Here is a 13,613-nt window from a genome sequence, read left to right as displayed (position 1 = left end):
GCTGGGGTCAGGACACAGGGAATTTCTGGATGCTCCGATAACTTCGGAGGAAATACCTTGGGTCATTGCTGACCTGCCGGCCGGAAGGGCGCCTGGCTCAAACGGTTTACACCCGCCTTCTAAAAGGAATATGCGGATCTACTAATCCTGCATCTCATTGAGATGTTTCATGAGTCACTGTCAGAGGGACAGATTCCTCCGTCCCTGCGTGGAGCTATGATCTTTACGATTCTTAAGCCAGACAAGCCACCTATGCTGTGCAATTCCTATTGCACCCTGTCTTTAATAAACATTGACGCCAAAATCTACCAGAAGGTCCTGGCAAAACACCTACTGCCCCTTATGCCGTTATTCATATGACAAGATCAGTCGGGTTTTGTGCCCAGTTGAGGGATGTCGCACAACTAACGAACCATTTTCGCCATCATGCACCATATCCATCCTTCTCTACCGGCAGTGGCGGCCCTACATGATGCCACAAAGGCGTTTGATACGCTGGAGTGGTAGTTTCTTTTTGCGCTGATGGCGAGACTGGGGTTCAGTACAGGCTTTATACGCAAAGTCCAACTCTTACACGCCCAGCCTACGGCCCGAGTGCTCTTAAATGGGAAACTATTTGAATGGTTTGGGATCACCTACGGTACCAGACAGGGGTGCCACTTGTCTCCCCTTCTTTTTGCAATCACCATGGAGAAGCTAGCCGTGCGACTTCGCCAGCGGCAGACGGAGAGCGGCATCAGATTCACTACCCGGGGACTGGTGGTATCGATGTATGTGGATGACATCACCCTTTATATCCATGAGCTGAGCACTAACGAACAAGTTACTTACCTTCGGTAACGCTTTTTCTGGTAGATACAGTATCTGCCTGTGGATTCCTCACCTTGTGAATATCCCCTTGCGTCAGCAACATTCGGAAATTCTTTTTGTAGCTTAGCGCCAACGTGGACGACGTCATAGAGGCACAGCATCGCACGCGACTCCGCTGACGTCACCGACACTACAATAGGCCCGCGCTGGCGTGATGACATCAGTTCCGCCCTTTTTTCCGTGCCTTCGAGGCACATGGACGGACCAATGACAGTAGAAATATACACAGTATACACAGTACACAAATATCAAGGTAACACACAAAGTGTGAAACAAATGCAATAAAACATTTGAAATAATCAATTCTTTGACAATAAAGTAAATACATTACAGTAACTCTGGTATAGAAGAGTGGACAATGGAGAGAAGGGTGGATCAGTGAGGAATCCACAGGCAGATACTGTATCTACCAGAAAAAGCGTTACTGAAGGTAAGTAACTTGTTCTTCCGATAGATACATCTGCCCGTGGATTCCTCACCCTGTGAACAGAGTCCCACAGCAGTCCCCACTCCCGGAGGAGGGTGTCCACTCATCTACACCAAAAAATCCTGGAGGACAGAGCGTGCAAAGTAACCTTCCCTCCTCACCTCGGCATCCAAGCAGTAATGCTTCGCGAAAGTGTGGAGGGAGGTCCAAGTCGCGGCCCTACAAATATCCTCTACAGGTACACCCCTAGACAATACAGAAGTTGACGACTTTGCTCTAGTAGAGTGAGCTCTTATACCCTCTGGAGGTTCCTTACTGGCCAAAGAGTAGCAGATCTTTATACAGAGGATGATCCATCTTGAAAGAGTGCGCTTGTGCACCGCTCTTCCTTTCTTGCAGCCAGCAAATCCAATGAAGAGCTGATCGCCCACTCAATAGTCTCCAGTCCTATCAAGATAAAAGCTCACCGCCCTCTTAGGGTCCAGATGGTGTAGTCTCTCCTCCTCCTTGAAAGGGTGAGGGGGAGGATAAAAGGTAGGAAGGGTAATAGATTGTCCTAGATGGAAGGGAGTTACCACCTTAGGGAGAAAAGCAGCCCTGGTCCTAAGAACCATTCGTTCAGCATGAATGGTCAAGAATGGGGGCTTGGAACTAAGAGCTTGAAGCTCACTTACCCTCCTTGCCCAGGTGATCGCAACCAGGAAGACCGTCTTAAAAGTCAAAAACCTCATGGGACACTTGTGTAAGGGTTCGAAGGGAGAACCCATCAAGTAGGTTAAAACAAGATTTAAATCCCATTGAGGCACAATAAAGGGATAGGAGGGAACTTATTTGTGAGGCCCTTCAAAAACCTTAAAACTACAGGAGACTTGAAAAGAGACGGCTGATCCGGCAAACAGAGAAATGCCAACAATGCCGAAAGATAACCCTTCACTCTGGCAACAGCAAAACCCTGCTGTGCTAAAGAAAGAGCAAACTGTGAAATATCAGACAAACGAGCCTTTAAAGGGTCAACCGACTTCTCCCCACACCAAGAGACAAATTTAACCATCTATATGAATAAATGGATTTAGTGGAGTCACGCCTAGCCGAAAAAATGACATCCACCAAATCGTGTGGTCGAGAAAAGGAATTCAGGTTGCCCCGTTCAATTTCCAGGCATGAAGGTGTAATGTCTGGAGGTGGGGGTGTAGAACCTGCCCCTCTATCTGGGAGAGGAGATCTGTCCTGAACGGGAGACGGAGCGGAGGGCGAGAGGAGAGATGGAGAAGATCCGTGTACCACACCCTTCTTGGCCAATCTGGGGCGACCAGAATAACTTGGGCCCGGTCTTGGCGAATCTTCCTCAGAACCTGAGGAATCAAAGGTATGGGAGGAAACGCGTAAAGGAGTTGACTTCCCCAACTCAACTGAAACGCGTCCCCCAATGCTCCTTGCATCGGATACTGGAGGACTGCAGAATGACGGGCAGTGAGCATTCTCACGAGTGGCGAACAGGTCCATCTGAGGAGTTCCCCAGGTCCTAAAGACGTGACGAACCATCTCTGGGTGAAGCCTCCAATCGTGGTCGGCCGAGAATTGCCGACTGAGACTGTCTGCATGCACGTTCAGAACTCCGGCCAGATGATTCGCCATCAGACAAATCTGATGGTCCTGAACCCAGGACCAGAGACGCAGAGCCTCTCAGCAGAGACACCGCAACCCCACTCCTCCCTGCTTGTTGACATACCACATCGCGGTCGTATTGTCCGTCAGGACTTGAACTGACCGACCGCGAAGGGAAGGGAGGAAGCCCTTGAATGGCAAACGAATCGCCCGTAACTCTAGAAGGTTGATGTGAAGCAACCTTTCCTCTGGAGACCAAAGACCTTTGACCTCAAGATCCCCCAGATGAGCACCCCACCCTAGAGTGGATGCATCTGTAATCACTGTGGCCACCGGGGGAGGCAGATGAAAAGGCTTTCCCTGAGACATATTGCCTTCCACGCTCCACCAAGATAGATCCGCCGCAGTTTCTCTGGAGATCCTCACAGACTCCCTGATATCTCCGTTGTGTTGATACCACTGCCTGCGGAGGCACCACTGGAGATCCCTCATGTGCCAGCGTGCATGGTTGACCAACAGAATGCAAGAAGCCATCAGACCGAGCAGGCGAAGGACCTTCAGGAGTGGAACGACCGTTCCATTGTAAAATAAAGGAATCATTTCCTATATGTCGCGAATCCTTTGAGGAGGAGGGAATGCACGACATACAGTTGTGTCCAGTACAGCACCTATGTACAGGTTGCGCTGGGAGGGCACCAGGTGAGACTTGGGTACATTTATTGAAAAACCCAACCGGTACAACAACTGAGTGGTCTCCTGCAGATGCTGGAGCTCTTTCTCTGATGACTCTGCTTTGATCAGCCAGTCGTCCAAATAGGGGAATATTGGAATCCCCGACCTTCTGAGATGTGCAGCCACCACCGCCATCACCTTGGTGAAGACTCGAGGCGCAGTAGTATTTCCAAAAGGAAGGACCGCAAACTGATAATGTTGCGATCCCACCGTAAAACGGAGATACTTCCTGTGCTACTTCAGGATTGGGATGTGAAAATACGCATCCTGCAAGTCGAGAGACACCATCCAGTCTTCTTCCAGCAGCACCTGAAGAACCTGCGCAAGGTTGAGCATCTTGAACTTCTCTTGTTTCAGATAAAGATTCAAGATCCTGAGATCCAGGATTGGACGAAGTCTGCCATCCTTCTTGGGAATCCGGAAATACCGGGAGTAGCATCCCTGACCCCTTTCCTGCTCTGGCACCACCTCTATCGCACCCTTTCTTAATGGTGTCTGCACTTCCTCCTGCAGAAGTAAGAGGTGTTCCTCCGTGCAAAAACCTTGACATGGAGGTTAATTGGGAGGAAATTCAGGAAAGGGAAGAGCATACCTATTTTCTACGAGATTGAGAACCCAAAGATCTGATGTAACCGATTCCCAATCCCGTAGAAAGTGGGTAAGCCGACCCCCCACCGGACCCGCATGATCCTGAATGGCGGATCTAGGGCTGCTTTTCTGAGGCTGGGGGGTTGGAGGAGGTGGAGGAGGAAGAGGCTTGACGTCCTCGAGGACGAGCTCTTTGCTTACCCCTGTACGACTTGTACAAGGGATTCTTCTGCTGCTGTTGCTGCTGCTGCTGACCTTGCCGAAAGGAGCGAAAGGAAGAGCGTCCAAATCCTCTGAACCTTCTGGTAGAAGAACCCCTGGTCTGAAGTCCTAAAGATTTGGCAGTAGCCTTACTGTCCTTATCAGCCTTTTTCCAAAGAGTCCAACACCATCAAACGGCAGATCTAACAAAGCAGCTTGAACATCTGCCGAAAAATCCGAACATTTCAGCCAAGCAGATCTTCTTGTGGCAACCGCAGTACCCATAATGTGTGCCAACGAATCCGCAGTGTCTAGCCCACTTTGTATCACCTGGCGAGCCGCTGCCCGTGCATCCGTTAACACCTCCTCAAAATCCTTCCTGCTGTCAACAGGGATCTTAGGTGCCAGAAGACGCAGTGTATCCCTGAGAGCATGCACATATCTCCCCATAAGGCAAGTGGCATTGGTTGACTTTAATGCCATACTCGCAGAAGAAAAGGTCTTTTTTGCAACCTGATCTTGTTTCTTAGTATCCTTATATCCAGGCACTGTGGAAATGCACCCACAGTCTTTTTGGAACAGGCTGCCTGGATTATCAAACTTTCAGGTGAAGGATGAGAAGTTAGAAAAGCAGGGTCTTCAGGAGTACCTTTTTGCCACACCCTTGTAAACTGCTGGTGCTGTTAAAGGCTTTTTCCAAAATTCCATAATAGGCTCCGTTAAAGCTTCATTAAATGGGAGCAACGGTTCCACCACAGAACTTGGTGAATGCAGAACCTCAGACAGTAGATTGGATTTAAATTCTACTGTAGGTAGAGTCAAATTCAAAAGTTCCGCTGCCTCCTCATAACCAAGTGATAAGGCTGAACGTCTTTTGAAGGGCCATCAGACACAGAAGGTAATTCCCACTCGGGAGAAAACTCCAGGCCACTAGCCTCCGCCAGATTCTCGAAACAGTCCTTCTCAAGCTCACCTTCTTCCATCTCAGCTTGAGCCTCTGTATATCTCTGCTCCTCCATGAGGCGCTGAGCTTCCCTCCTGGACCTTTCCTTTACATGCCACGCCGTCGGATCCACCAACAACTCCGACGGAGCCGGAACTTCCGTCGGTATGGAATCCGATGGTACAGAGGGTTGGTCTCGAGGTCGACTCGCAGCAAACAACGTCAGTATCGGCGTCGACGACCTCGGCGGAGCCGGGAATTGCCACTGCGGTGTCGGAGCCGGCATGTAGGGCATAAATGGGGCCGGAGCATAGGAGTGAGGAACTCCTAAATTAAATGCTAGTAGACCCATGGGGCCCGTTAGTGTGCCAGAGGGGTACCAAGCCCTTGAAAAGACGCCATACATAGCGTTCAAAAACTCTGATGGGTCTTGTCCTGGGGCTGGAAAATGTGGCCGAAGACCCTCAGGCTGACCTTGAGGAGGTTCCGAATTCGGCTCTTCCACAGGCGCAGAATCCTCACCCACAGGAACTTCTTCCTCATCCTCTCGGGCCGGGGACGGCGCCGGAGATGGAGCTGGAGATGGAGCCGGTGACTGAACCTGCGACTCCGAAGGCGAGGTCTCACCTTCAGGATACAAGTCTTCCTCTGGATGAATCACCTTCGAACGTACCTTCTTGGGTGATTTCGACCTCGAGTCCGAATCCCTACCGGAGTGAGGTCGGGACTCATGTCTTCTTTTCTTATGTTTCTTCCTTGACTTCGAAGCGTGATCTGAAGATGACTTCGAAGTCGACTCCACTTCGATTTCAACCTCGACCTTCTTGAACGAGACCTTGAAGACTTTCTTTCTTTGTCACCTTTCAGCTTTGCTACCAGTAGCTTGGCCTCTCTCTCACGCAGAGCCTTCGGGTTCATCTTTCGACAGGAAGAACATCCATCTACATCATGTTCCAAACTTAGACACCAGATGCAATCTTCGTGTGGGTCCGTGATAGACATCATTTCCCCACATTCTCTGCAAGGCTTAAAACCGGTCTTCTTTGTCGACATCACGAAGGACACAAAGAAACAGGAAAGTGATGAAAATAGCAACAAAGTTACTAAAAGGCTACAGAGATTCCCCGAAACAGTTAGCGTAGACGACGCGGAAAAAAGGGAACTGATGTCATCACGCCGGCGTGGGCCTATTGTAGTGTCGGTGACGTCAGCGGAGTCGCGTGCAATGCCGTGCCTCTATGACGTCGTCCACGTCGGCGCGAAGCTACAAAAAGAATTTCCGAATGTTGCTGACGCAAGGGGATATTCACAAAGTGAGGAATCCACTGGCAGATGTATCTATCAGAACTTAAACCTTTGACATGGGAGGTAATATGAATTGGGGGACACTCAGCTATTCAAACTAACTGGGGAAAGTCAATACTCTTCCCTCTCACTGAGGCCGCCGTCTCTTGCCAAACAGAATATTCATTTAGATGGGCCACAGAACTAGTCAAGTATTTGGGCATATGACTAAGTCGGGATGTGGATGAGATTTGGAGGGCAACTTATGGATGTGCCATGGACTGGTTGGAGTCGCTCATTCCAGCCTGGACCACGCTACCGATGTCCCTCACCAGTCGTATTGCGATTGCAAAGATGGTTGCACTTCCTAAATTTTTATACCTCTTTACCAACATTCCCATGCCCCTTATCACACGCTTCTTTAAGAGCCTATGATTTAATGTAATCGCGCCTACCTTGCTGCCACTGCCACTGGCATGCAGTGGTCTGGGGTGCTGGATTTACAGTTATATGCCCTATGTGCGCTGGACAGTTTCCTGCATCACTGGTTTTTTATCCAACTCCATTTCAGCAACACGTGGAGGTCTAGCGGGATCGTGCATCTACGTAACCTTTGGCAACAGCTTTTTTCCAGTAATACAAGCACCTAAAGGTGAAATAGACCCTGAAGAATGTATGTGGTGGGCGTGGGGTGGTCTCCGTCACCGGGCTGAGCTCACGATATTACAAGCCCAGTCGGCTCAGCTGGTGGAAAACCCATTGTTACGCCCATTGCAAGACAAGGGTTCGGCCAGCAGGGCTGCTGAACTGGGAGTAAAAAATATTTCAGATTTGTTCCCAGGGGGAGAGTTTTTGCATCACTAACCAACCTCTCTGTGCAGGAGCCCACTGCGCTAGATGCGCTGCCATACTACCAATTAAGAGTGACTTGCCAAATGATCTAGGATACCTTCCCTGCCCCCCCACTCTCCACAGCACTTGAGCACCTGTATGACACTACGCCCTCACGAAGGCTTGTTACTAGGCTTTACACGCTCACACTGCAGGCTTCCCAATTGGACACCTCTAGGGTAAAGGAGGATGGAGAGCGGAAGCTGGGATAGATGATCATAGCTGACAGGTGGGAATACAGCTGTGGGTAGACAGAGCGCCTATCCCCCAACTACAGGCTACAACTGATTAACTTTAAGTATATCCATAAAATATACAGTACACCTTTGCAATTGCATAAAATGAGGGTGCAGGAGATTTCGGATTGCAGCCACTATTCTGTGGCTGGAGCCATGTTTCTCCACTTGGCATGGGGATGTCTGGGGGTGGCGGGATATTGGGGGATGGAGTGCAATACAATCAGCTGCATCATTGAGGCCCACTTACAGCCGGACTCTGTGACACTCTGAGAAATCAGATTTCTTCACCATCAGAGTTCAAAAGGCACAAAGAGAAAAATAAATTGAGGGCATGAACTATATTAACCCTTAAAAGAGCTTCTAGGGATACATCTTATAATGTCTTAAACCATGTTATCATCAGTATGAGCATGGAGCCATCAGTCCCCTTGGTATCACAATCATCTGGATCAGGGTGTAGTAGTGCTCCACTTGTACTGGTTATTCACCTTCATTGAGTGGATGACTACATTATTTACCTGTAAAACAAGTTACTTTCTTTCGGTAATTCTCTTTCTGGTGGATATTCTAACTGCAAAGTCCTCACCTCGCGAATATTCACAGGCATCAGACTGGATCCAGAAACTTCAAAATAGTAGGACTTCATGCCGGTAGCTGGTGTCGTGCAGCTCTGTGCCAATGTTGTTTCACTCCGGAAGTGACGTGCAGAGCTGTATGAAAGCGCCACCCATGCATGCTGATGGTAATTTCTTTCTTTACATGCCTTCAAGAGGGGATTCCAGAGCTATTTAGTCTTTTAAAGACTTTGTTTCTAACAGAATTCCCTATTATTTCCAGTGTGCAAGGGAAAATATCTCCTCCCAAAACAACAGGGTCCCAACTGTGCAGGGATTGTCATAAACAGATGTCTGTGACAGACCTTCATGGGGTATGCTTGTGGTGCTGAATATGATTTCAGGGCCTGTGAGGACTAAGCCCTGATGAATCCGAAGGTCACACCGGACTGCAAGGTGAAGCTTTATGTCGCCAAGCATCAGAAAACACCATGCCCTGATCGGTGGAGGTAGAAAGGAACGTAATAATCTATAAGTAATTCCCGGGGCAGATCTAAAGTTCAACCAAAGTCTTCAGATTAGTCAAAACAGAAGCATGAGAAATTTAAGCTCCTTCCCCAGATTCCCAAACTCCAGAGAGAGTGCGAGGGCATCAACGTGCCACTTGGTCTCGCTCATGACCTCCGTCGGCAAACCTCAGAGTCAGTTGGGACTCTACGTCTTAAAGGAAGAAGTTTTCCTAAAGAGATCCGTCCTGGCGTGTACTACAAGAACTACATTTAGATCAGTTCTCATTTGTAGCTAAAAGTTAAAGATTACATTCAGGCTTCTCAAACATGTAGTTGAGAAAGTGAGGGAGGATGTTTCTTCTTTAATATTATTTTGACTAAAACATGTATGGTCTTTAGGAAGAGATAAACAACCTTCAAACGCTAGTACAATTGAAGTGAACTGAAGGTCTGTTGAGTTTATGTCCCTGTTTCGAGGGTTAGTTTTGTCCTTAGAAGACAGATAGGTAGCAATTCCTTAGGAGTTTGTACAAAGTAAACAGATGTTTGGTGGCAAAATCTGAAATTCTGGTTTGGGGGTAGGGGAAAGGCTTTTACAGAAGTATATCATCGTAGAGATGTGTGTCCCTTTGATTTAAAAACAAATCATTAAAATAGAAGAGCAAGGAAGTTCTGAGATCAAGCATGGGAAGCCACTCACCAGGCAAAATCACTAGCAAATGTGTGTGCAAGAGCATGCAGGAGAGTTACCTTTGGAACACTTTTTGAAATTCTACATTCTTACCGACTGAAATATAAAGTCCAACCTAATTAGAATAATATCGAGAAAAATAGTCGAATACCTGCCCATTTCTAACTAGATGTGGTTGTGTAAAAGTACAAAAATACCCACACAATGGTGGTGGTGGCGAATAAAAAGTTTATATTTGCTAAACGTATTTCTTTATTATTTAAACATTATCAATACTTTGTCTCTTCATTAAACACTGCAGTTGCTCATGGAACACATATTGTCATTGCCATGGCTCCAAGTATCACTGCAAACTGCACTGGAATATTACTAGATAAAGTGCTCTGCTTAGCTTTTGATCTTTTATATTTTAAGTCAGGGGCTCCAAAGCTGAAGAGTCATATAGAGGATGATTTTCAAGTCTTGTTTCTAGGTTGGGTTGTGCCTTTTAATCACCAGAAGAGGAACAAATTAATAATCTCTGCCTCTTGAGCACAGCCCCACACGATAGGTTTTACAAGAGATTGCCACTTTAGGACATGCATATATCCATCCAAAGAAGCAGTGTCAAACGCTTGTGGATGGTTATCTTCACCAGAGTTTTAATACTCCTAAGTGGCTTTTCTCAAAGCATTTCAATGATAGTTTGGTGTCCATCAAAGAACAAAAGTAATTGTGAAGATACTAGAGAGTCTGAAGCTGTTCACACAGAAGGTGTGATGTAGAGTTTTGCATAGAGGGTACTCCTTTGCAAAGGTGATGGAGTACCCTCTCCCCAAAGTGAATATCAAACAGCCTCATTCAGAGTTGTGCGTAATTTAAGAATGTCAATGACGAAGATTAGTCTTTCTCCACCACAGACATACTCCTCCGATGGCCTGACGAAGTAAGGGCTGTTAGATGTTTGGCCATTTATCCACTTGCCTTTTACAGTGGGAGGACAAATGGCCAGATTTTAATTTCACACACCACCATCCAAAATGTGGTGGCAAGTGAAAGTAAAAAACTTTTATTGGCCCTTACGCCATGGAAGCAAGCTCCTACAGGGAAGAGAGTCCCTGCTTTTTTATTTTAAAAATGTACATTCCACTTTGGGATTTTGTTTTTGAAAATAGAAAAAGATAATACAAGTGTGCTGTATGGCACCGTTATATTGATGGAGCCGCACGTCACACTTTCAATTCATTAAGACGAAAAGCCATAACAGCAGCTCCTGCCAATATAAGATGTCTGTTGGGGCGGCAGACATATGTAAATTCTGAGTGTAGTTACTCATCTGGGTATTTTACTCAGTTGCCCTGATGGAGTAAACTCCATACTCAGATATCTAAATCAGCCCCTAAGTAGATTTCAAGATCACAAGCCATGGGCACTGTTAGGAAGATAATGAGGCAGAGGCAAAACAATCCCTGCAACAGAGTCTTTCCTTACAAAGGCAGTTTCATGAGATGAACAAGACAAAAGATAGTCCAAATCTTCCAATATCCTTCACCTTCTAACTCTTTATGTTTAGAAGTTATTACATTCAGTTTTACAAATGCTGAATCAGAAAGCAGAAGTGCTGTTACTTTTTTCCAAAATAAGGTGCAACTTTAACATTTCTGCTATGACTTTTCAGTTTAGCGAGGAATTTACAAGAGTATAAGACAAATATATTTGAAAAATAGAATTGCACTTCTCAAAACAACTTTCAAGCATACAAACTGTGGTACTCCCTCTAATGCATAATAGTGTGAGAAATGGATACAATAGTGATGTGTACAATTTTTTGAAGACTATTTCATTTCAATGTGCTCACTTTTTTCCCTCATCCTCTCTAGAGGGCTGTGGAAGTTTGTCTTCTTCCACGGGGTGATGAAAACAAACAATCAGCTTAGAAGGTATAACATATAAAGACATTCACCTTGTCTGCCATTAGAGGGCTCTGAAATATTCTCTTTTTCCACTGCATAACAAAAGAACAGTTTGCTAGGACGGTATAACATATATAGATATCTACAAGTCACTCACCCTGCCTGCCATTAGAGGGCTTTGAAAGGTTATCTTTTTCCACAGGGTGACTTAAATGAATAGTTGGCTAAGATTGCATAATATATAAAGATGTCTACAAGACACTCACCCTTTCTGCTAATAGAGAGCCTTGAAAGGTTGTCCTTTTCCACTGGATTACTTGAAAGAATAGTGGTCTTTTCAGTCCTATTGATTGCTGGGACCAGAACAGAGTCTTGCTTTTCAGTGAGAGATAAAGACTTTTTCTGAAGTGCAAGCACTGGAGGATTTAGTATTTTACTGAAAAAGAAATAAAAGCACAAACGTTTTTGAACATAAATGAAATAGCTTGCTCTGTTACCAATATTATCAGAAGTTAGGCTAGTCTGTACTAAGTTAGTCTTTCAGCAGAAAAATGTGTTCAGAACGGAACTATGTTACGATGAACAAGTTACTTACCTTCGCTAATACTTTTTCTGGTGGATACAGTATTTGCCTGTGTATTCCTCACCTTTTGACTTACCCCTTTCGCAGCATTCCACAGAAACTTTTTTCATAGCTCTCCCACGTCGACGAGGACGTCATAATGGTATGGTTCTGCTCACGACTTGCATGACGTCATCGGAGCCATAAGAAGACCTCGTCGGCATGCTGACGTCAGTTCTACATATTTTTCCCTTCGAGGCGATTGGGTGAATTGGCAACATTTTGTAGGTATACACAGTATACAAGATATGCACAAATATACACAGTACATGATTCAAAGAAGAAAGAAAATTGGAAACTCTAAAATATAGACATTATCAATTTGAATGACAATGAAATACAAGAATTTCATGCCCAAAATTCTTTTCAGTATAAGTAGGCAGACAACGGGGAGGTGGGCGTGTCAGTGAGGAATCCATACGCAGATACTGTATCCACCAGAAAAAGCGTTACCAAAGGCAAGTAACTTGTTCTTCTGCCCCAAGCAGTCCGGCTTCCGGGGGAGGGTGTATGCCTACCTAGACCATAAAATCCTGCAGCGCAGAACGTGCAAAATGACTGTCCCTCCTAACCTCTGATTCTAAGCAGTGATGCTTCACAAAAGTGTGGAGGGAGGCACAAGTTGCCCCTCTGCAGATGTCTACAATAGGGACACTTCTAGCCAAAGCCGAAGAAGAAGACTTAGCTCTGGTCGAATGAGCTTGAATACATTCAGGAGGCTCCTTCTTGGTCAAAGCGTAGCAGATCTTGATGCAGAGGATGATCTATCTGGACAGCGTTCGCTTGTGGACAGCCTTGCCCTTCATTTTGCCCATGCATCCAATGAAGAGTAGGTCATCCAGCTTGAAGTCTTTAGACCTGTCCAGGTAGGAGCTGACCGCTCTATTAGGGTCCAGGCAATGAAGTCTTTCCTCCTCCTTAGAAGGGCTAGGGGAGGATAGAAAGAGGGTAGAGTAATAGAATGCCCTAGGTGGAAAAGAGTGACCACCTTAGGCAGGAAAGCAGCCCTGGTCCTAAGAACCATTTTATCTGCATGAATAGAGGTGAAAGGGGGCTTAGAACTTATAGCCTGTAGCTCACTAACCCTCCTGGCCAAGATAATAGCAATCAGAAAAATAGTCTTAAATGGCAGGAGGCTCAATGGACAAAATCCAGAGGCTCAAAGGGGGAACCCATCAGAAAAGTAAAAACTACATTTAAATCCCACTGAGGCATGATAAATAGAGTGGGAAGAAACCTGTTAGTGAAACCCCTAGTAAATCTCATGACTATAAGAGACTTAAACAAAGAGCGTTGGTCTGGCAAGCAAAAAAAAGGCCGACAAGGCATACAAGTAACTTTTAACAGTTGCTACCGCACAACCCTGATGAGCAAAGGAAAAAGGAAAACTCAGAATAGTAGGCAAATGGGCATGTAAAGGATTAATAGATCTCTCTCCGCACCTTTTAACAAACTTTGCCCACCTACCAGAATAGAGAAATTTGGTGGAGTGTCTTCTGGCTGATAATATAAGATCCACCTCATCCAGTGGTGGAGAGGGAGAGAAAGAACTCAGGTTGCCCCAT

General features: G+C 46.1%; 1 protein-coding gene across 2 annotated transcripts in view; it reads right to left on the bottom strand.

Annotated features, from left to right (window-relative positions):
• ZBBX (zinc finger B-box domain containing) overlaps nucleotides 1–13,613 on the bottom strand; it is a 551,428-nt gene that overhangs the window by 169,538 nt on the left and 368,277 nt on the right. For both annotated transcript variants that reach the window (XR_015300974.1, XM_086944333.1), the window contains exon 14: nucleotides 11,693–11,862. Coding sequence is in view for 1 of the 2 variants with exons in the window: in XM_086944333.1 (XP_086800459.1) it covers nucleotides 11,693–11,862 (170 nt within the window). In the remaining variant the exon portion in view is untranslated. The remainder of the gene's footprint in view (nucleotides 1–11,692; nucleotides 11,863–13,613) is intronic.

Source organism: Lissotriton vulgaris, chromosome 11 (assembly GCF_964263255.1).
Source record: "Lissotriton vulgaris chromosome 11, aLisVul1.2, whole genome shotgun sequence".
Taxonomy (NCBI): domain Eukaryota; kingdom Metazoa; phylum Chordata; class Amphibia; order Caudata; family Salamandridae; genus Lissotriton; species Lissotriton vulgaris.
This window is presented reverse-complemented; position numbering and strand designations above follow the sequence as displayed.